At 35.3% G+C, this 22,866-nt stretch overlaps 1 protein-coding gene across 1 annotated transcript in view; it reads right to left on the bottom strand.

Moving 5' to 3' along the window:
• Abcd3 (ATP binding cassette subfamily D member 3) overlaps positions 1–22,866 on the bottom strand; it is a 79,191-nt gene that overhangs the window by 17,678 nt on the left and 38,647 nt on the right. The window contains exons 9-16 of the mRNA XM_010608035.3: positions 21,117–21,259; positions 17,612–17,681; positions 15,333–15,402; positions 15,149–15,246; positions 14,959–15,050; positions 12,821–12,912; positions 12,666–12,738; positions 11,448–11,511 (exon numbers count right to left, since the gene is read on the bottom strand). Of these exons, the coding sequence (XP_010606337.1) occupies positions 11,448–11,511; positions 12,666–12,738; positions 12,821–12,912; positions 14,959–15,050; positions 15,149–15,246; positions 15,333–15,402; positions 17,612–17,681; positions 21,117–21,259 (702 nt within the window). The remainder of the gene's footprint in view (positions 1–11,447; positions 11,512–12,665; positions 12,739–12,820; positions 12,913–14,958; positions 15,051–15,148; positions 15,247–15,332; positions 15,403–17,611; positions 17,682–21,116; positions 21,260–22,866) is intronic.

Genomic DNA, 22,866 nt, shown 5'->3' with positions numbered 1-22,866 from the left:
CCAGTCTCTAAATACATTGTCACCCATCTGCATATATCCTCTTGATTACATACTCTCCCAAACCCCTTCTACATTAGCCTTTTACCCCAGCTATAAAATAACTCCAACAGAGTCCAGATTCTTATTTTCTTTTTGCCTACTGACATTATCTCTTATCAACCTCTCTTCCCATTGACAAATCCCCTTCTTTTTACCTGCCATCTCATCTCCCCATACCTCACACATCCCAATACAGTAGTCTGTCAGAGATACTGACAAAAGGGTTAAATTATCAAAACAAATTTTAATGTGTCTGATTGATGGTATGCTTAGTTTTGTTCACATTGCTGTCAAGAGAAATTCTCTCTCTACAACATAGTAACAAGGACCAAAGTAATTCTGCTGAAAGGTTTTTTAGAGTTGGACAATATCCCTGGACAAATAAGACCATGAACATCACTGGAAAACAGGTTTTAACTAAAGAGATCTCTGTATCAACGCCAATCTTTTCACACTCAATTTCACTGCAATCTCTCAACACTACAGAGGACAGGAAGAGCGGAGGGGGAGGGGAAAAGGAAAAGAAACACTCGCGGGCACGCGCGCACACACACACAAACAGAGGAACATGAGAAAACAAGGCAACAAAAGGCCTCCAATGCCTTCAAAACTTTCCTAAAGAAGATTCAAAGGGCACTCATTTATAGAAAGAAAAGCAAATGCCAGGTAAGAGGAACTGTATAAAGTGATTTAGGTAAAGATAAAGAATCTTGGCAAGTTCAAAGAGAATATTACCCAAAAAATGAGAGAACATACAAAATGATCAAAGTAGATATGGGAAAAACAAATAAAAACTTGAAAGAGCTGAACAAAATGGTTCAAAATATGTTACAAATTTACTAAAGATTCACACTTTATGGAAAACTGTCAGACAGAAATACTAGAACTAAAAATTGTGTAGAATTTATAAATTGCAGAAATGACAAATGTAAAGACAGGGTTGCTGAAATTGAAGACAGAAATAGAAAATCATGAATTACTCAGAGAAGCCTTAAAAATAATGACAGAACAAGAAAAGATCATTGAACAGGCATGAGATGATGCTAAAAAGACTAAAGTTATTTGGAGTCAGAAATTAGCAGACAGTACACGGAATAAAAAATCTGTTTACAGAAATTATAAAAAAGTTTCTAAGTATGAAGGAAGACTTCAACATACAGATAAGCAAGGCTTACAGAACACCAACTATTATGAAAAAAGAAGCTCCTCACAACACATCTTACTCAAAATCCCATGTCAACAGAAAGAATCTTAAAAGCTATCAGGAAAAGCAAAGAATAACTTACAAAGGTAAACCATAAGGATTATAGTAGACTTCTCAACACAAACTTTAAAGGCCAAGAGAGCTTAGAATGAGTACTTCAAGCCCTAAAAGCAAACAACTTTCAAAACTGTCTTTCAAAACTGATGTAAAAATAAGGACATTCCATGACAAATAATAAGATACATGAACATCAAACCAGCACAAAAAACAAACAAACATACAAAAACACCTGAAGAGTATCCTAGACGGAGGCAATAAAGCCAACAAAGCCAAAAAATTAAATGGAGTATATGTATACATTAAGGCAAGCAGTTAAACATAAAGTAAAAATAAATGAGTTATCAGGAGAAAAAGATCACAACAGGAATAAATCAATATCTTCAATGTAAATAGCCTCAATTCCCCAATTAAAACCACACTGTCAGACTGAATAAAAATATATCCAACATCATTCGAGAGATGCAGATGAAAACAAAACTGGTATTTCACCTCACCCCATAAAGAATGGCTGCTATCAAGAAATCAACCAATAACAAATGCTGGCTGGGCTGTGGGGAGAAAGAAACCCTTCTCCATTGTTGGTGGGAGTGCAGACTGGTACAATCACTATGGAAATCAATATGGAGATACCTCAAAGAACTAGGATTAGAGGTTCCATTTGACCCAGCCATCCCTCTGTTGGGTATCTTTCCAAAAGAAGTGAAAGAATCATACCACAGTGATATATGCGCACCCATGTTTATAGTGGCACAGTTTGTAATAGCTAAAACTTGGAAACAGCCCATCTGCCCATCAATTGGAAACTAGATGAAGAAGATGTGGTTTTTCTACAAAATGGAATACTACTCAGCCATAACAAATGAGAAAGTAGATTAATTCATAGTTAAATGGATACATTTTGAGGATATACTTCTAAGTGAAATAAATAAGGCACACATATGCAAATACCGAATAGTATCTCTGGTGTGAAAAACTATAATAGTACTCAAGATCCTAATGGGGCACTTAGCAAATAGGAAGAAAAGGACCAAAGGTGTAGGGACAGTGAGAAGGATAGGGAAGGGGGAATAAGGGAAAAGGAAAAAAATGTGGAAAATGTAAAAATAGAATTAAAGTGTTTGAAGGGGGGGAGGGGAGGGAAGGTGAAGGGAGGGAAGGTGAAGGGAGGGTGGGGATAAGGGCAAAAATGAGAACCAAGACCTGGCATGTAAAGGTACAAGATCCCAGTAATGAATGTAACTCTACTGTCTACCTAGAATGTACCAATAAATTAAATTTTTAAAAAAATCCAACAGTCTGTTCCATTCAACAAACTCATCTAATCTAAAACGAAATTCACAGAGTAAAAATCAAAGTATGGAAAACAATATTTCAGATACCAGGACCCAGAAAGCAAACAGTCTTATTCTCAGACAAATTAAACATAAATCTAAAACTGATCAGAACAGGCAAAGAAGGTCACTACATATTAATTAAGAGAACAACTTAACAGGAAGAGATAACCATTGTAAAAATATATGCATCAAATACTGGAGCACCTAATTTCATAAAACAAATACTGCTGGTCATAAAAGATCAAATAGAGTAAGGACCTAAGGACCCCGGAGGAGGTCTCTCTAGCCGCTTGCTCGGGCCCACATGGTAGGTCCACGACCTCCCCAACTGTGTGCCACCAGATCCAGTAAGAAAGTTAGCTGCGGGGGTGCCCTTGAACACCCCCATGACCTGCTGCCCTGCCCCATCCCCGTTCTCAAACCTACTGATTGGGACAGTCCTTGGACCCACTCTGCAGAGGCATAGGTGGTCATGAAGGATATTTTTCTGAGCTCCCAATTTTGAATATCTTTAAAGAAAGGGCAGGGGAAACCTGTAATAGAACTGAGTGGCATTCAACCCTGCGGGTTGGGAAACTCAATTTAGGCCTTGTGGACTGAGATCAGTCTCAGTCGTGGGGATCTGCCATTGGCTAGCTGAGATCAAGGGATTCGGTTCTGCACATGGCTGTACACGTGGTATAATCTGACAACAGAGACATAGTCTGAAAGACGCCCTTCAAATTCTTTTTTTTTTCTTTTTTCTTTTCTTCCCTCATTCCACCCTAAAATTTCTTTCTTTTTGTCCTCTCTCTCCAACTCAGTCTCTTGCTTCACCACATTATCCCTTATCTCCCTTTTTATTCCTGCTCCTGCCCTAACTCAGACTTCTTTTATTATTTTTTTCTTTTTTTCATTATGTTCTTTTCTCCTGTCATTTTACCTTACTCATGGCTCCGTAGCTGCAAGGGAAGGAGAGCCCCTGTTACTGTTAAGGGGATATATTCTTGTCCTTATTCCTGCACTCTGTCTATCCCCATTGAAGTTAATAGTTTCATAAGGATAGTATGGTCATTCTACATCCTCTGGCTTCACTTCAAACCTTCTCCAATTCTTTCACTTATTTACACCTCTCGACCCAACTCAGTCTAAGCCCCCATCATAAATGGTAAAGATACTGTACTGAAAAGCATATTCACTGTAAACATATTTTGGGCTGCTTCTTGATATTAAATTAATTCACATGGTTTAAAGGTGATAGATTAATAACTACGACAAGTGGTCAATTTGCAAGTTGTGCTTGATCCTGTTGGGCTGCTGAATGTATCAATTGGGATAAAGGATTGTGATTGATTTAATGACTTGTTTTCTCCAATATTATGAAAATGAGGATGTCTATGAGTCATTAGAGACTCAAAAGCTAAAACGCAACTATATCAGGAAGATTTACATAATAACCCAGAAATTAAACCAAGGACAACCCAACAACAAAAATAAAAATGAGAAAACACTTAAGCAAGACACAAAGACAGACTTCCAGTTCACCAATGGCAAATGGTGGGGCAAATGAGGATGAAAAGTCTGATAGTGAACCAGCATGACACCTTGGACCCATAGCACAGGAGGTAACAAACAGATCAATCAGGGTCTAGAAAAATTAAAATCGGAAATACTTTCCCAGTTAACCATAGAGAGGATGAACAAAATGGAAGTCATGATTCAAGACTCTAGAACAGAAACTGACAAAAAAAATAGATGAGCTCAAGACCATGATACAAGCCATGAAGACTCAGCATAAGAAAGAAATGGAAACAATGAATGCCCAACACAGGAAAGAAATGGAATCCATAAAACAGATTCAAACAGATATCCAGGAAATTAAAAACTCTATTGAAAGTGTACATAACAGAAAAAAAGACTGCAAAGAGAGAATTTCAGTTATAGAAGATAGGATTGCAGTCAGTGACCGTGAAAAAAGAGGTCTCTCAAAAACAGTAAGGGACCATGAGAAATTGATGCAATAATTTCTAGACAATGCAAAGAAAAATAACATAAGACTGATACAAATCCATGAAATAGCAGGAGAAAACACAAATGACTTAAAAAAGCTCTTCACAGAATTAATGACAGAAAACTTCCCAAACAGAAGGGAAGAATTAGACATACATATAATTGAGGCATACAGAACTCCAATTAGCCATGATCAAAAAAAATCTACACCTAGACATATAATAATCAAGACTGCAGAAATCCAACAGAAGAACAAAATACTACAAGCAGTAAGAGAAAAGAAACAAATTACATGCAAAGGAAAGCCCATCAGAATCACAGCAGACTTTTCAACACAAACCCTTAGGTCAAGGAGAGCCTGGAGTGAGGTATTCCAAGTCCTAAAAGAAAACAACCTCCAACCTAGACTGATGTATCCTGCCAAAGTCTCTTTCAAAATAGACGGGGAAATAAGATACTTCCATGACAGAGAACACCTGAGAAACTTCATGAACACCAAACCAGCACTACAAGGAATTCTAAACAATACCCTAGAAAAGGACAATGAAGGTCACAATACCATGAGGCCCAACAGACCAAATCAAATAGGCAAGGCAAGAAACTAAAAGGAGAGGGGAGAAAAAGTAAAGAGTCAACAAAATGACAATAACATGACAATAATAAGTCAGAACATATCAGTTATAACCACCATTGTTAATGGCCTCAATTCACCAATCAAGAGAAATAGAATAGCAGAATGGATTAAGAAGCAAAATCCAACAATATGTTGTATACAAGAAATATACCTAGTGCAAAAGAAAGCCCATAGACTGAAAGTGAAAGGATGGAAAACAATTCTCCACGTGTCAGGAGCCCAAAAAAAAAGCAGGAGTAGCAATCTTATTCACAGACAAAGTAAATTTCAAACCAAAACTCACTAAGAGAGGCAAAAAAGGCCACTACATCCTTGTAAAGGGAACAATTCAAGTGGAAGAGATGACAATCATGAACATATATGCACCAAATATAAATGCCCCCAACTATATAAAACAAATATTAAGTAACATGAAAAACCAAATAAGCACTAATACAGTTTTAGTGGGGGATTTAAATACCCCACTACCACAAATTGACAGATCATCTAGGCAGAAAATCAACAATGAAATAACAGAACTGAACCAAGCTTTGGAACAGAGGGACTTAATAGATGTCTACAGAGTATTCCACCCCACAAAATCAGAATATACATTCTTTTCGGCTGCACATGGGTCATTCTCCAAGATAGACCACATATTGGCTCACAGAAAAGGTCTGAATAAATGCAAAAGAACTGAAGTCATCCCCTTTATATTATCAGATCATAGTTCAATCAAGCTGGAGATCAATAGCACAAGAAACTGTAGGAACTTAACAAGCACATGGAAATTGAAGAACACTCTCCTAAACAATCAATGGATTACAGAGGAAATTAAAGAAGAAATTAGACAGTTTTTGCAAATAAATGAAAAAGCCAATACAACATACAGGAATCTATGGGACACAATGAAAGCAGTTCTATGGGGAAAATTCATAGCATTGAATGCCCACACTAGGAAAACAGAGTGGGCTCAAATAAAAATCCTAATGAACTTTAGACGAATAGAAAAGCAAGAGCAAGAAAAACCCAAAGCTGGAACAAGAGAAGAAATTATAAAGATCCAAGCAGAAATCAATGCAATGGAAACTAAGAAAACGATACAAAACATATATGAAACAAAGAGCTGGTTTTGTGAAAGAATAAATAAAATTGATAAACCCTTAGTTAACCTTACCAAAAAAGGAAAGAAAAGACTCAGATCCATCCATCAGGAATGAAAAAGGAAAAGTCACAACAGATCCCACAGAAATCTAGAGGGTCATTAACACCTACTTTGAGAACCTGTACTCTAATAAAGTTGAAAACACAGAAGAAATGGACAGATTTTTAGATACTTATGAATCACCAAAGTTGAACAAAGAAGATAAAAACATTTTCAACACCCCAATTACAATCAGTGAAATTGATAATGTAATTAAAAATTTACCAACAAAGAAAAGCCCAGGTCCTGATGGATTCACAGCTGAATTGTACAAGACATTTAGAGAATAACTACTGCCTTTACTCTTCAAACTTTTCAATGAACTTGAAAGGGAAGCTATACTTCCAAATTCATTCCTGGAAGCAAGTATCACTTTGATTCCCAAACCAGGGAAAGATGCAACTAAAAAAGAGAACTACAGGCCAATCTCTTTAATGAATATAGATGCAAAAATCCTTAATTAATAAGATACTAGCATATAGAATACAGAGGATCATCAAGAAGATCATACATCCTGGCCAAGTCAGATTTATTCCAGGGATGTAAGGATGGTTCAACATATGTAAGTCAATAAATGTAATACACTATATTAAAAAAATCAAGGAAAAAAACCACAAGATCTTCTCAATAGATACAGAAAAAGCATTTGACAAAATTCAACACCCATTCATGATAAAAACCCTGCAAAAAATTGGAATAGATGGTCTGTACCTCAATTTAATAAAGGCTATCTATGAAAAACCAACAGCCAACATCATATTAAGTGGCCAAAAACTGAAAACTATCACGTTATAACCACTCCTCTTTGATATAAATCTGGAAACATTAGCCACCGCAATTAGACAAGAGAAATTAAAGCAATAAATATAGGAAAGGAAGAAGTTAAACTGTCATTATTTGCTGATGATATGATACTCTACATTGAAGATCCAAAACACTCCACCAACAGACTTCTAGACTTAATTGACAGATTCAGTAGAGTAGCTGGATATAAGGGTGAACACCCCAAAATCAATAACCTTCTTATACACAAATAACAGACTCACTGAGAGAAATAAGGGAAAAAATTCCTTTTATAATAGCATCCAATAAAATGAAATATCTAGGAATCAAACTAATAAAAGAAGCAAAAGATCTCTACACTGAAAACTATAGCACTCTGAAAAAAGAAATTGAAGAGGATATAAAAAAATGGAAAATATCTCCTGCTCCTGGGTAGGAAGAATTGACATAGTGAAAATGGCCATACTACCAAAACTGCTATACAGATTCAATGCAATACCAAAGGTAATTCCAACACTATATTTCACAGAACTAGAAAAAAGAATCCAAAATTCATTTGGAACCATAAGAGACCTAGAATAGCAAAAGCAATCCTAGGCAACAGGCACATGGCAGTGGGTATAACAATTGCCAATTTGAAACTATACAATAAAGCCACCGTGATAAAAACAGCATGGTACTGGCAAAAAACAGGCCTGAGGATCAGTAGAACAGACTGAAAGACACAAAAACAAATCCAGATGTACTCAGCTACCTCATCTTTGACAAAGGAGCTGACCATCCTCAGTGGAGGAAAGATAGCCTCTTTAATAAATGGTGTTGGAAAAACTGTATTTCAAACTGCCACATTAAAACTGGACCCTTATCTTTCACCATGCACTAAATTAAAATCCAAGTGGATTAAAGATCTAAATATTAAAACAGAAACATTAAACTTGCTGGAAGGTAAGTTAGGCAGAACTCTTGAAGACTTTGGCATAGGAAAAGACTTTATGAACAAATCCTCAGAAGCACGGGAACTAGCAGATAGAATCAACACTGGGATCTCATCTCATTAAAAAGCTTCTGCACTCCAAAAGAAACCATTAGCAGAACTAAGAGACAACCTACAATGTGGGAAAAAATTTTTACCAGCTGCTCCTCAGACAAAGGACTATTATTTAGAATATATAAAGAACTCAAATCAATCAGCCCTCCCAAATATAAAGACCCGATTCAAAAATGGGCATCTGAAATGAACGTTTCTCAGACAAAGAAGTAAAAGCAACAAGTAAATATATGAAAAAATGTTCCACATCACTGGTCATTCGGGAGATTCAGATGAAAACAACACTGAGATTCCACCTCACCCCACAAAGAATGGCTGCTATCAAGAAATCAACCAATAACAAATGTTGGCGGGGTTGTGGGGAGAAAGGAACCCTTCTCCATTGTTGGTGGGAGTGCAGACTGGTGCAACCACTATGGAAATCAATATGGAGATAGATACCTCAAAGAGCTTGAACTGGAGGTTCCATTTGACCCAGCCATCCCTCTTCTGGGTATTTTTCCAAAAGAACTTAATCATATCACAGTGATGCATGCATACCAATGTTTATAGCGACACAGTTTGTAATAGCTAAAACTTGGAAACAGCCCATTTGCCGTTGGAAGCTGGATAAAGAAGATGTGGTTTTTCTATAAAATGGAATATTACTCAGCCATAAAGAATGAGAAAATAGATTCATTCATAGGAAAATGGATGCATATTGAAGATATACTGCTAAGTGAAATAAATAAGTCACACATTTGTAAATACCGAATAGTTTCTCTGGTGTGAATAAACTGCAATAATACATAAGACCCTAATAAGATTACTGACATTGTGAAATGGGAAGAAAGGGGCTGAAGGTGTAGGGAAGGTGGGATGGGTAGGGGAAGGATAAAAAGGGTAAAGAAATAAATGTGTGATAATAAAAAGAAGGAAATAAAGTGTTTGTAGATGGGGAGGGGAGGAGGGAGTAACGGAGGGCATGGACAAGGGGAAGAAATGAGAACCAAGACCTGTCATGTAGAGGTACAAGATCCCAACAATGAATGTAACTATACTGTATCCCTAAAATGTACCAATAAACTCAATTAAAGCTGGAAAAAAAAAAAGATCAAATAAACACCAACACAATCATAGTAGGCAACCTCAATACCCACTGTCACAAAGAGATAGATCTACTAAAAAAAAATAAATAAGGAAATATAAAAGCTGAAGCTCCTGAAGTTATCTACCAGAAAACTTAACAACACACTTTTTAAACTTTCAATGCAGGGCCAGGATTTGGCTCAGTGAAGCCTGCGCCTGCCTCACAGGTACAAGGTCCTGAGTTCAATCCCCACTACAAAAAACAAAACTCAATGCATCACAAAGAAAATCAAACAACTTCTGGAGTTAAATGACAATACCAGTACAACACACCAGAACCTATGGGACACAATAAAAGCAGTCCCAGAAGAAAAAGTTACTGGGAGTCACTGCTCACATCAGAAAAACAGAAGCAGCTCAAATAATAACTATAAGATATTATATATTAGGTATTAGAAAAACAAGCGTCTAAAACCAAACATACTTTAAGATGGAAAATCATAAAGGTCAGAGAAGAAATTAATGAAACTGAGACCAAAAAAAATTAATGAAATTGAAATAAAAAATAAAATACAAAGAATCAACCAATTGAAAGCTGGTTTTTTGAAAGAATAAACAAAATAGATAAACCCTTAACCAAACTTAGTAAAAGGAGAGAAAAGACTGACAACAATGCAATTAGGAATGAAAAAAGTGAAATCACACAGACACCACTAAATGCAGAAGATTCTTAGTGACTACTATGAAAAATTGTACTCCAACATATGAGAAAATCTTGAAGAAATGGACAGATCCCTAGACACATACAAATTACCAAAACTGAACCAAGAAGAAATAAGAATTCTAAACAGTCCAATTATAAGCAATGAAACTGAAGCAGTAATAAAAACCTACCAACTAAGAAAAGCCCAAGATGGATTGCTGAATTCTACAAGACCTTCAAGGCGGTTACAACACCAATACACCAAACTCTAATGAGACTGAAAGGGAAGGAGTGCTTCCAAACTCATTCCTGGAAGCCAGCATCACTATGACCCTGAAACCAGACAAAGACCCAATTTAAAATAGAAAAGTACAAGAAAATCTCTTATTGAACAGAGATACAAATATCCTCAATAAGATACTGGCAAATAGAATGCAACAAATCATCCAAAGAATCATACATCATGACCAAGTTAGGTTTCATCTCAGCAATACAAGTATAGTTCAACGTTCACAAATCAACAAGTGTAACACACCACATAAACAAAAGCAAGGACAAAAACCACAGGACCACATCAAAAGATGCAAAAAAATCTTTTAACAAAACCCAACACTCATTCATGTTTAAAACCTCTGAAGAAAACAGATATAAAAAGACAATACCTCAATCTGATAAATACCATTCATCACAAGCCAACAGTCAACATATTAAATGGGAAGAAGCTGAAAGCTTTCCCTCTAAAATCAGTAACAACAAAAGAACGCCTACTATCACCACAACAGACATATAACCTAAACAGTAACCTTTACATTTTCCAGAGTATTAGAAGTCATACCAAAACATTCATCATCTTCCTTCTTTTTTATGTGGTTTATCGGGTCCCCATTTCATGAAGACAACAGACTGGATCAGCCACACTATTCACAAGGTCTGAGCCACTGAGTACATGGGGGCATGGCTGTTTGTAGTAATTCTGTGCTGTTCTCCCATTGGTTTGGTAGTAATAAAAAGTCTGCACTCGTTTTTATGGGTATAAATCCACCAGCATTATCAAAACAATATAAAATGAAACTTTTTAATTTAAAGAGGTTAAAATTCTATTTGCATGTTTAACTATTCTACACTGGAAGTTCTAATTAAATATATTTTATATGGCTTTCTGGACGTGAACTTCATTTACAAAATATTTTTGATATAGTAGATATAGTAATACTCGAAATTTTAAAGTGCAGTCGATGAAGAAAAATAATTTCTAGGTGGTTCAAAGATGTTTTGAAAGCAATTCTGTGGATTCAGATTAAATCAAGCATAAAAAAAGTAGTTTAAATATTTAGACAATAGTTTTTCACTTCCCACTTTCTGGATGATTCAAGCTTTTTTACATGAGCATTTTAAGACTTACTTCAAAACTAAGATCTCGGATCAAGATATCTCCATTTGGTGTTGCTAAAGGAACATGATCAAACCTATCAAGGAAAGTAATAAAAAGATAATTTTTAAAAATATATAATAAATTCATATAGCTTAAAAGCAAATTTACAAATAACATGCTTATAAATGGGCAAAGGTCCTAAATAGATACTTTGTAAATGAAGAAATTTGAATGGTAATAAGTATACGAAAAGGTGCCTAATATCTCTAATCACCAAGGAAATGTAAATCAAAACAGCAATGAATATCACCTTATACTAGGTATGAGGCTAAGATAATTATCAAAAAGACAAAAGGTAAATGTTAAGCTGTGGAGATAAGGGAACACTTACATATTGTCAGTAATAATGTAAATTAATGTAGCCACTATGAAAAACAGTACAGAGGTTCCTAAAAAAACTGAATATAGAGCAAGCATATCTGGCAATCGTACTTCCTGGTAGCTATGCACAGAAAATAAAATCAGTATTTTAAATAGGCATCTGCACTCCCAGATCATTGCAGTATTATTCACCAAGCCAAAATATGAAAACTACCTAAATGTCCTTCAACTGAAAAAAGAATAAAATAGAGCGTATGAATGAACATACACATGGTGGAGTATTATTCAGCCTTTAAAAAGGATTATCTTGCCATTTTTTTTAGATGGAAGGGGCTGAAAAATGGTATGTTAAGTAAAATAAGCAAGACACAAAAAGTAAAACACTGTATGATCTTACTTGTATGTGGAATCTAAAATGGTCAAATTCACTGAAGCAGAAAGTAGGACGGTGGCTGACAAGTGCTAAGGAAGGGTAAAGGGAGATGATGCTGGTAAAAGGGTATAAAGTTTTGGCCATGATGTAAGATAAGTAAGTTCTGGAGACCTAATATACAGCATGAGGACAACATTTAATCCATTCTTTACTTGAAATTTCCTAAGACAGATCTTAAATTCTCACAACAACAACATAAATGAAAACAATGTATAAATGATAAATGATAAGCTGAAATGTTGTGACCATTTTATAATGTATATATATAATCAAAGTATCAAGTTGTACACCTTAAAATATAAATAAATTTTATGTCAATGATATCTGAAAGCTATTTTTTAAGAAAGATAATTTTACATTAAACACTAACTCTAAGCTTAAAGAGAAAGGGACAATGAAGTTTAATGGTGTAAAGAAACTTTCTCCGTACTTACTTTATAATGTTATCAGCGTTGATGATTTCTCCAGCACCAGGTATCAAGGGGCTGATTTGTACTCCTTCAACACCTTAAATGGAAAATAACAGATAAAATATCATACTGTGTCAGCAAAAACAAAGTTGTGCCTTCAAACTGACATTCATATTTACCCCTTTCCTGTTGTGAGACCATTGTGCGTTCATATTTGCCTTGATTTAATTCCTTTAGTACTTGCATCAATTCTGTAATCCGAGCAGTAAAACTAAAATTTTAAGAAAAGGAAATTGTAATCACAACTCTATACCATTATTACACCTTTCATTTTATATAAACCAAATGCAGTTTCTAAAATTGTAATTTGGCTTAATAAGAAGTCACATCAACAAACTATCAATGAGAATATATACATGTTCTCTTAATGTTTCAGTAAGAGCAGGAACATAAGAATAAGGGAAAAAGTTTCAGAGAACCCTCACCTCCACAAAATGACATTTCAGTAATTGGCAAGAGAAACTGGTTACTTGCTGGCAGAATTTTAAGGGAGATTTTTATGGACACTACAGAAGGACGACTGCTAGCACATTCTCAAACCCAGGAAACATAGTTCCTAGGTTCCTGCTAAAGGCATATGTAAAGCTGGCCTTTCTGTCAGAGGAAAAAATACAGAAAAAGTATGCAAAAATGCATGCTGCCTTCCCACAAACAAGGAAGAGTTGAAGGTATTCCCTTTCCCACACTGAAGAGGAGAAAAGGTAAAGAATTCTTCCTATTCAATGGAAATCACTGGGCCAACAGAGAGAAATCAAAACAAAGGACAAGAGGTTGTAGAGTATAAAAATGACACGATGATAAAGAGAAAGTACTCTGAAGCAAATGGAATTTTTTTATAAGTAACAAGCAAAAACTTAAAGGAAAGTTTGCAATATGATGGAGAGACTTATGGTCTTGATAGTGGTGGTTTCACAGGTATATAATTCATCTACTTATTAAGTTGTACACATTAAATATGTACAATTTTAATATGTCAGCCACATGTAATACAGTGAATTAGAAGGAAAAAAGTGGCTTAAAAAAGAAACCTTGTCAAGGAACAGATTCACTCCACATGTAGGAACTCTAAAGCCACAAGAAATGTTATTAACAAGCAGGAAGAATGGCAATATTCTCAAGAGAAAGACTTTATCACGGTTTACAACTTCTGTCTTACCATGAAGATCTTAAATGTCAAAGAAGGAAAGAAAAAGAAGAAGAAATATAAAGACAGGTTTTATGATTTAGACGTACAATGTCCCACCAAAGGCTGACATATTCAGAGGTGGGGCTTTTGAAAGGTGACTGGATCATGGGTGCGCTATACTCATCAGTGGACTGATCCACTGATACATTTACAGCTAATTTGCTCTTAAGGGTGGTGGCCTGGTTCAAGGTGCATCACTGGAGGCAAGACCTAGAAGGATATACGTCCCTCCCCACTCCTCCTTCCTTGCTCTGATTCCAGGTTACCATGATATGATCCTCTTTCTTCCTTTCCTCAGTTGCAGGCCCTTCTACTATGTCATTGCTGCCTTTGAATCTGCTAACCAGGGACTTCTGAAACTGTGAGCCAAAATAAACTTCTCCTTTAAATTGTGGGTATCAGGTGTTTTGTCCCGGCAAGGAAAAGTAGCTAAGACAATGAATGGACCACAGGACTAGGAAAGCTCTTAAGTCATCAAATGTCCCTATATAATCTGAAAGTTAAGATGCTTTTTAAATTATCGTGGGATTTTTTATACTATTCCCAACTTTTAGAGTTTGAAATAATGACATATAGTATTCAATTCTGTTCCATAGTCTAAAAACAATGTCACTACTATGTAACATGACTACATCTATAAATGCACCTACAGATACCAAGTTAACTTTCCATATTCTTTGATTAAAATCAACCTCATCTCTGTTCATTTATTTTGCTAAGAAGCTGGTATCAAAAATATAATCTAAGAATGATAGAACAAAGAAGTTCAAGTGAGAAATCCTACTCATTAACTTAGATTTCTGTAAATTAAGAACAGATTGCCATTATTCATCATTTCCCAATTTATCAAATGCCAGGGTCCATAAAACAGACACTTGAAAATCACTAATCTAACGTAAGGCTCAAAAGAGCTAACTTCAGGAAACAAAAATATTCCTTAATTTTCTACCAAAACCAGTTTCAAACAGTAGGAAATGCTGGCCCCTTCTTAACCTCAACATAGCATAACCCTAAAGGACAATATATTTTTAAAAATTATTTGCTGCAATTATTCATTATTACTAATCTTACCCAGCCAATCTAGTCATTTCACGCCCAGCCAAAACTATTCGACCCAGAGCTTGAGACATTCGCAAAAGCATCCTTCCACTTTGGTAGTAATCCTAAAGTAGAAATATTAATTTTCATTTACATTTCTAAAATTAAAAGTAAGGCATTTTTAATTTTTTCAGTTTTCACGTTGTTATTACTATTACTTTACCTCTAGAAGCTCTGAATGTGTACTTCTGAGATGTCGCGGATGAGATAAATCTAGGAAAGGACGACTGACAACTACATAACCGACAACAGTGGCAATGTCTGAAACAAAGCAGTTAAGATTTCATGTTACCATTATTTCACTTTCCCATAAATCTCATTACACCATCTTTTTTAAACATACTTACATTTGGCAATTATGCTATCAATGAAACCCATAGAAAACCGAAACAAAATAAAATTATGTAGGTGTTCCACCTGGCAGAAAATAAAAACAAATAAATGAACAAAATATATTTTTCTTTATATATATTTTAAAAAATCTATCATGATGATATAATAAACTACATAATTCACTTATTCAATATTTTCTGAATGCCTATATTTGATTATATTGTATACCATACTTCATTGAATACAAAGTTGATCACAGAGCAGATGCCAAACAATTTTTATGGAAACTATACAATTTTAACAATGTTACACACTCTTGCATGTAATAGGATAATACTTGTATTTATGCTACCAGACACATATATCCCAAAACTGATTTAAAAAAAAAATCAAAGCCAAAAAAAGACAGAGATAAGCTAATTAGGATAAAACATTAGCTATCCAGAGAGGCATTCAATGCTCTGAGTGAGACCCCTGGCCTGACCCTTCTCTAAGAATTACACTGCACTCAAAACAGAATCCTAAAGTAAATCAATGTCACACAGCCTGTAACTATAGCTTTAATCTGAGTGTGCATTATGTCAAATCTACAAATCAAAAAGTGTTTTTCATTCTAGAGTTTTAGTGTTTTTACATTAACCATATACCATATTATTAAATGTGCTACATGTTCTGACAATGAACTGTACTTTCAAGCTCATCTGTTTCTTCTTTGTTCCTTCTCACTGAGCATCAAACACGCTCCTGTCTTAAGGCTTTCCGCTTGCTGTTTCTTCTGTTAGCAATGCTTCTTCCTGTTCACATTTGTGACTCTCTCACTTCATGAGTTTCTGATTAAATGTCACCTACTCAAGAAAGGAGGCCACTCCATTAAAGTAGCTACAAGACAGTCATCACATTTTATCCTGCTTCATTTTTGGTCACAGAATTTATTCTATCTAATATACAGAACATCCAGTTGGTTACATATTAGCTGTCCCACAACAAAAATTGAGGCTGAATACAGGGTAGTACATTCTTAGTATTTTCTGCAACAAGAACAATGTTTGGAATATTTATTCAGTGAATACTAGGACAAACCCTGAGGTTACAGAGTTTAGATTCTAATATAAGAGAATAAGTAGCAAACAAATAGGGCAATTATAAACTGCAAGTATATGCTTTTAAGGAAACAATTAAAACAGGAAGCAATTGTCACAGGCTATTGTACATAAGCTGGTCAGAGAACATAAGGCCTCAATGAAGTGTTAATATTTGGGCTGAAAATCTATAGGATGAGAGTAAACAAGCAATGTGAAAAGCAAGTTGGTAACCGACATTCCCCAGAAAACTTCCTTAAGTGCATTTTGTCAGTAAGCATGCCAAAATATCAGTCATATTAAATAGAGTAAGGCAAAAATTCATTTCTGAAACAATTTAAAATGGCAACCTCGTTAACCTTTCTAAATAACCTAAAATATATATGCAATTCCACATACTCCCATTAAAATACTACCTCCCTGAAGGCAGGTTTTATCTATGATTATGTTCATCACCTAATTATCATGAGCATTCAATGATCACACCCATCTTGTACCCTAGATGGCAACTCAGTATCTTTTGAATGAGTAATGGATAAATTAACTGAATTCAAATTCTCCAAGTGGCAAGTAAATCAAAAATGAAGTATTACATTCAGGAAAAAATGTTTTTTATTCTAAATCAAAGATGAGAAAATTAAGTACCATATTCCTGATCTGGCACTATCATTTGCTTGCGTAAATACAGTTTTATTAGGAAACAACTATACCCCTTAATTCATGTATTTATTATATGGCTACATTTGAGTAGCTGAGCTGAATATTGCAAGAGACTGTATGAACTGAAAAGCCTAAAATATATACATATTATGTACAGTATTTTTAAAATGTTTGTTGACTCTTCTCTATATAATAATCTTCAGTGTGTATTTTCATGATTGTTACAGGAACAAATTATGAGAGAATCACTAAATCTATCATTAAGACTCCTTAAGCAACCACTATATCTACCCAATTATAAATGGAAAATTTAACATATTGATGACAGTTTTAAATCTCATTTTAATTAAAAATACAGTAAAAAATTCTTGATAGCTGTTTTAAAAACAAGTATAGTCAAGATATATATATACATACATATATATATATATATATATATATATATATGTGTATGTATATATATATACATAATCATGCAGATATGAAGATATATATCTTGGCACAGCCCAAATAGTCTTTGCATAAATACATAAGCCTCAAGTATGTTGTCTTACCAGTTTTCGGAAGACTGAGTGGATTGTCTGCTTTTCTCTTTTATTCCCATTATAAAAGGCAATTTCTTCACTATTAAAAAAATAATTTAGCAATTAATTTCAATGTTATCTAATCCTGAAAAATAAAACACAGTATCTGATACCTGAATGTTTGTATTTAAAGCATATTGTCACTAAGAGCTAATCTGGTACTATACATTTCAAGCCAGGATCTGTACTTGAGACCCTACTCCTAGTCCAGCTTATCAGATCACAGGAGTACGCACCTGACAAGATCACAGGCTGGACTTGCAACCTATGCTCTAGGTAGCCTGGCTAGAAGAGATATAATGGGCTAATTCTCACAAATTTGAAGTAAGAGACGAACATAGACTAGAATTTAAAGTACAGACCAAACAAAGAACAATATTGGGAAAAATTAAGTAGTAATACCATGACATACATCCTTTGAAAAGGAGGAAAGCGGGCCAAGTCCAGTACCAGCTTCTAGGAGGCCTGTATGCACTGTCATTCTTACCCTTGGAAACAGTACTGCTGTGGTTTGAACCTGCAGTGCTACCCCCAAAGCCTCATGCACTCAGACAGGGTTTGTGGAAGGGGGCTGGACTATAGGGGCTCTACAGCTGACTTACTGTTAGAGGAGTCAACGTCTGGTGAGAGGCAGGTGACTGGGGGTGTAACCTGAAAGGATCTATCTCCTTACCAGCTCTTCCCTTCTTTCTCTGCTTCCTGATCACCTTGACGTGAGCAGCTTTCCTTTGCCAGACCTTTCCACTATGCCCTTTCTGCCTTAGAATTTGCTGACTAAGGACTGAAATAGGAGCCAAAATAAACCTCTCCTTTTATTAGTGGGCAGTGGGTACTGCATCCCATTGAAGAGAAAGTGGCTAAGATATACTATACCCTCATAACAATTCTGCTTTTCTTGAGCTGGCTTGAATAGATCTACAAGGGACACAAGGATCTTGATTAGAAAAAAAGGTCACTGGATAAAAAGAAAGTAACTGTTTACATGGAAGTCTCGAAGAAAGATGAAGCAGTCTTCAATAAACACAGTATTTCTTAAAATTAATTTCTTTCCCTTAAAAATTTGTGCTTTATATGCCACTCCAAAACACACTGATATTTTCTCCATTATCAAAACAAGGTATCTCCTACACTTCAGCTTCTTCAAATAAAATTTAACTTTCCATAAAGGTGCATCACTTTTTGTTTTGGTCGTTTTTTATTTTTTGAGACAGGGTCTCTCTATGTAGTTCAGGCTGGCCTTGATCTCACTATATATCCCAAACTGGCCTCGAACTCCAGTGATTCTCCTGCCTCAGCCTTGTGAGTGCTGGGATTACAAGGGTGCACCACCATACCTGGCAGATGCATCACTTTTATTCATGCTTCATGGTTTCTTTAACATAATGATATAGATCCCCAGATACCAGAATCCCAAGTACAAGAATGCATGCATTCAATAATAAGAATGCATGCAAATTCAGTACTTCTATACCTATACCTACTTTTAAATTTTTCCTTCTATCATCTCTGTCCATCTAAACCTATGGAGGAAGGTAAAGATTCACCTTTTCCTGAACAGTCCTTTTAGTCCTAATTAAAAACCGTTTGAAAGGAATGAAAATCCTAGAATACTGATGGCTGCCTATCTAACATCTTTTCTTTCCCAAGTACCTCTTCCTAAGAGAAACCAAATGTTCTTAAAGATTATCCTTTCCTGTGCATCTTACTGTTTTTGACTGACTCTACCCCAGTCATAGGGTACAGGTCCCAAATGGTCTTTGACTGTGAATGCTTTAGGCATGGACAAGTGTTAATTTTGCCAATGAAATGTGAGTGAGGGAAATCTGGCTGTGAACCTTTGGGGAAACTTTTTTTTTTTTCCTTTCTCTCTTAAAGACACACCAAAAAGAAATGGCCCCTCTTTGTTTCTAGATCTTTTTGCAAGGGAGAGGGGCTAGTGAAACCTGGAACTACTTTTATCTTGTGATGCTAAGAAGAATTAACTGAGAAAAGGAATAGCATACAAAAGAGGGCAGTGCCAAAAGAGTATATCCAACAAAAGCCAGAGTCCTGATCCTGCTGGGCCTGAAACTGCTCTGTGTTATGAATGATTATGTGAATCAGTAAACGACCTGACTGTCGGGAAGTTATAGCCATGTTTTGTTTCTTATAGTAAAAAGCATCCTAACTGCTACCACCTTTCATTTACTTGGCAAACCATCTCTCTGCTTCACTCTCTTTTCCTTTGCCTTCTTAAGGGTGCAAAACTCCATATAAAACTGCTACTGTTTTGACAATCCACGCAATTAAGAGGGGACTATTAAGACAGTAATTTCCTAAATAACAGCTAAAATTCTTATAAAGTAGCCTACAGAAGTATCGAGTAAATATTAAGGTGCTCAAAATTGACTTAAGGTTGGCAGATGAGAAAATTCATTGAGTACTTGGCTCCATATCAAAAAGAATCCTCGTAATAACTATTATCCACCTATCATAAACAAGAAAAATGAGGGTAGGGATAACTTGCAACCTGTATGGCTGGCTCCAAAGCTTACATTTTTTCTTCCTATTTTAGATTTTAAAGTTATCCAGAAAACAGGTTTCTACAAAATAGGTGGAAATATGCAGTATGAGTAAAGACTGAACATTGCAAACAGTCTAAAATTTAAAATATTTGTGGATAAACTGGCAAAATTTTCTTTGAACAAGTACTGTAAGCAAATTTGATTGCACCATAATTAAATCACAATTGAAATGAATAAGAAACTAGTCAACAGAAGACATAATGAGGGATACAACATGGTTAACAAAATAAGACTTTGAAATATGGAGGATTACAAATACTTCACAAAACTAATGTAGAGGCATGAAAAATACAAGATAAAACAAGTAACACTGTAAAATCAACACAAGCTTATCGGTGACTGACAACTGTAAGATCATCACATGCTTATATTGTACCATGGCCTTGAAAAAAATGTACCCTACTGTAACCTTTATGAAAGTATTCTTCACATTTACTATATGCTAATTTTGTCCTCTGCCCAGAAAAAAAGGCTAAATAAGACCCTGACTGGCCTAGACTATACCTATCAGTAAAAGAGTTTGCCCCTGTAAGTATGATGTACACCTCAAACTATCTTACAGCACCACTCTGCAAAGATAGCTTTTGTTCTGCTTCCTCTGCATTTGCCACACTTTAGATAAACTTTTGCTTCTTGCTATATCAGTCTTGACTCCCCTACTTCCTGCTAAGAGCCCCACTTCTTTATTTTTCACTGGAGTGAGGGCAAGGACCCGAAAAGAGGCAAAGGGTCACTCAGAGACACCCCACCCCAAACAACACTAATATCCTTCAATAATACATATTTTCAAAACAAGTAAACACATGCACTTTTTTAGTAACAACAACACTAGCATTTTTGAAGTTGATTTAAATGACATCACTATCTATAAAATTTAATTTTCAGTATAGCATTCATACTCTGCTCCTTACCTGTTTGTGATGAGCCGGGAATTAACATACCGATATTCACCTTCATACTTTTGCTCAGTTACCGTCATCCTACCGATGGGCCTTCTGAGTCGAGTCAGGAATAGCCCAGAGACAAGCAAGTAGGCCAACATGCTCGCGGGGCCCTATTATCATTGACAGAGAAAGAGATACAAACTCAAGGGTATAATAAAGTTCGCTAGATGCAAACATATATAATTTCTATATTTAACTTCAATGACTGTTGAGAGAAATTGCTGCTTTGGTTAATTTTTTTTCCAATTCTTTCCTGAAAAAGAACACACTAGCTTTAACACTTCCATTCTTCATCTACTCTTTCAACTACTACACCTCCTTCCCCAGCTCTTCCTCATCTGTTCATCTAAACATTCCTATTTATAGTTCTTACTTTTTATGTGGCATATAACATTCCGCTGTTGGAATTCTTTTAATATTCTCTCATAATTCCACAGTAATACTCAGATCTCTTTTTTGCTCTTTCTTTGAATGTTAATATTCCCTCAGGTTCCTTCCTTAGCTCTCATCTCATTCCAAATTTACACCTCTAGTTCCACTTTTATAAAACCAAGAGAGAGTCACACTAAGTACCACACATCTTCAGCTCACTACTGAGTAGATGCCTCAAGCTCAACTCCCCAACTTCTCTCTGCCTTTCCCTGCTTGCGCATTTTGCTTCCAGCTACTAACTTTGTAAAATGACCATATATCCACTGAAAACCTTACACCTTAAGAAGCTTCAAGTCTCTCTTTCTAAGATCACTGTAGGCCTTCCCTTCATTCTTATATGTATATATCCTGTGTTCTGCCACACTGAAATAACTGTCTTCTCAGAAGGCCATTCAGTGAGGTTCTGTATTGCAAACTCTACTCTATGAAATAGACACCTTTCTCTTTCCAATTCCTCCAGGCATAACTACCTCACTGAAACCTCCATTGTTAGACTTTTCACACTGTTATCATTGTCTGAGTAACTCTTACAACACATTGGAATTTCTCTTCCTTAGGAATTTACCTTGTCATTTCTATCATCTATAATGTATGTGAAATATAGCATGTATTCAACATTTTAAAAAATTAAACCCAACTCAATGGATTCAACAACTATTACAAATATGGGCTGCACACCTACAAAGAGATAACTAAAACTGCTTTTAAGAAATACAGAATCAAATAACAGAAATATTGTACATGGAAATAATTTAAATATAAAAATGTAAGAAGTATATCACAGCATAGAGACAAGAGAGATTGTTAGATCTAGTCATTCATTTATATAGTAAAACAAGCTATGGGAATGATTAAATTTGGCTCATGGCAGAGCAAAAGGTTAGAAAGATAGACAAGAGAATTTATTATTTATTTATTTTTCTACATTGAGTTTATTGATACATTTTAGGTATACAGCACAGTTACATTCATTATTGGGATATTGTACCTTTACATGACAGGTCTTGGTTCTCATTTTTTCCCCTTGTCCCTGCCCTCCCTTCACCTCCTCCTCCCCTCCCCATTTACAAACATTTTCTTTCCATTTTTTCATTTTCTCACATTTTTTTCGTTCCCTTATTACCTTTCCCTACCCTTCCCACTTTCCCTACACCTTTAGCCCTTTTCTTCCCATTTCACAATGTCAGGTATCTCATTAGGATCTTATGTACAATTATAGTTTATTCACACTAGAGAAACTATTCAGTATTTATACATGTGTGACTTATTTCACTTAGGAGTATAT

The sequence above is a fragment of the Fukomys damarensis genome, unplaced genomic scaffold, assembly GCF_012274545.1.
Source record: "Fukomys damarensis isolate Sample0158 unplaced genomic scaffold, DMR_v1.0_HiC HiC_scaffold_33, whole genome shotgun sequence".
Lineage (NCBI taxonomy): Eukaryota > Metazoa > Chordata > Mammalia > Rodentia > Bathyergidae > Fukomys > Fukomys damarensis.
The sequence above is the reverse complement of the archived record's forward strand: the minus strand, read 5'-3'. Positions and strand labels throughout refer to the sequence as shown.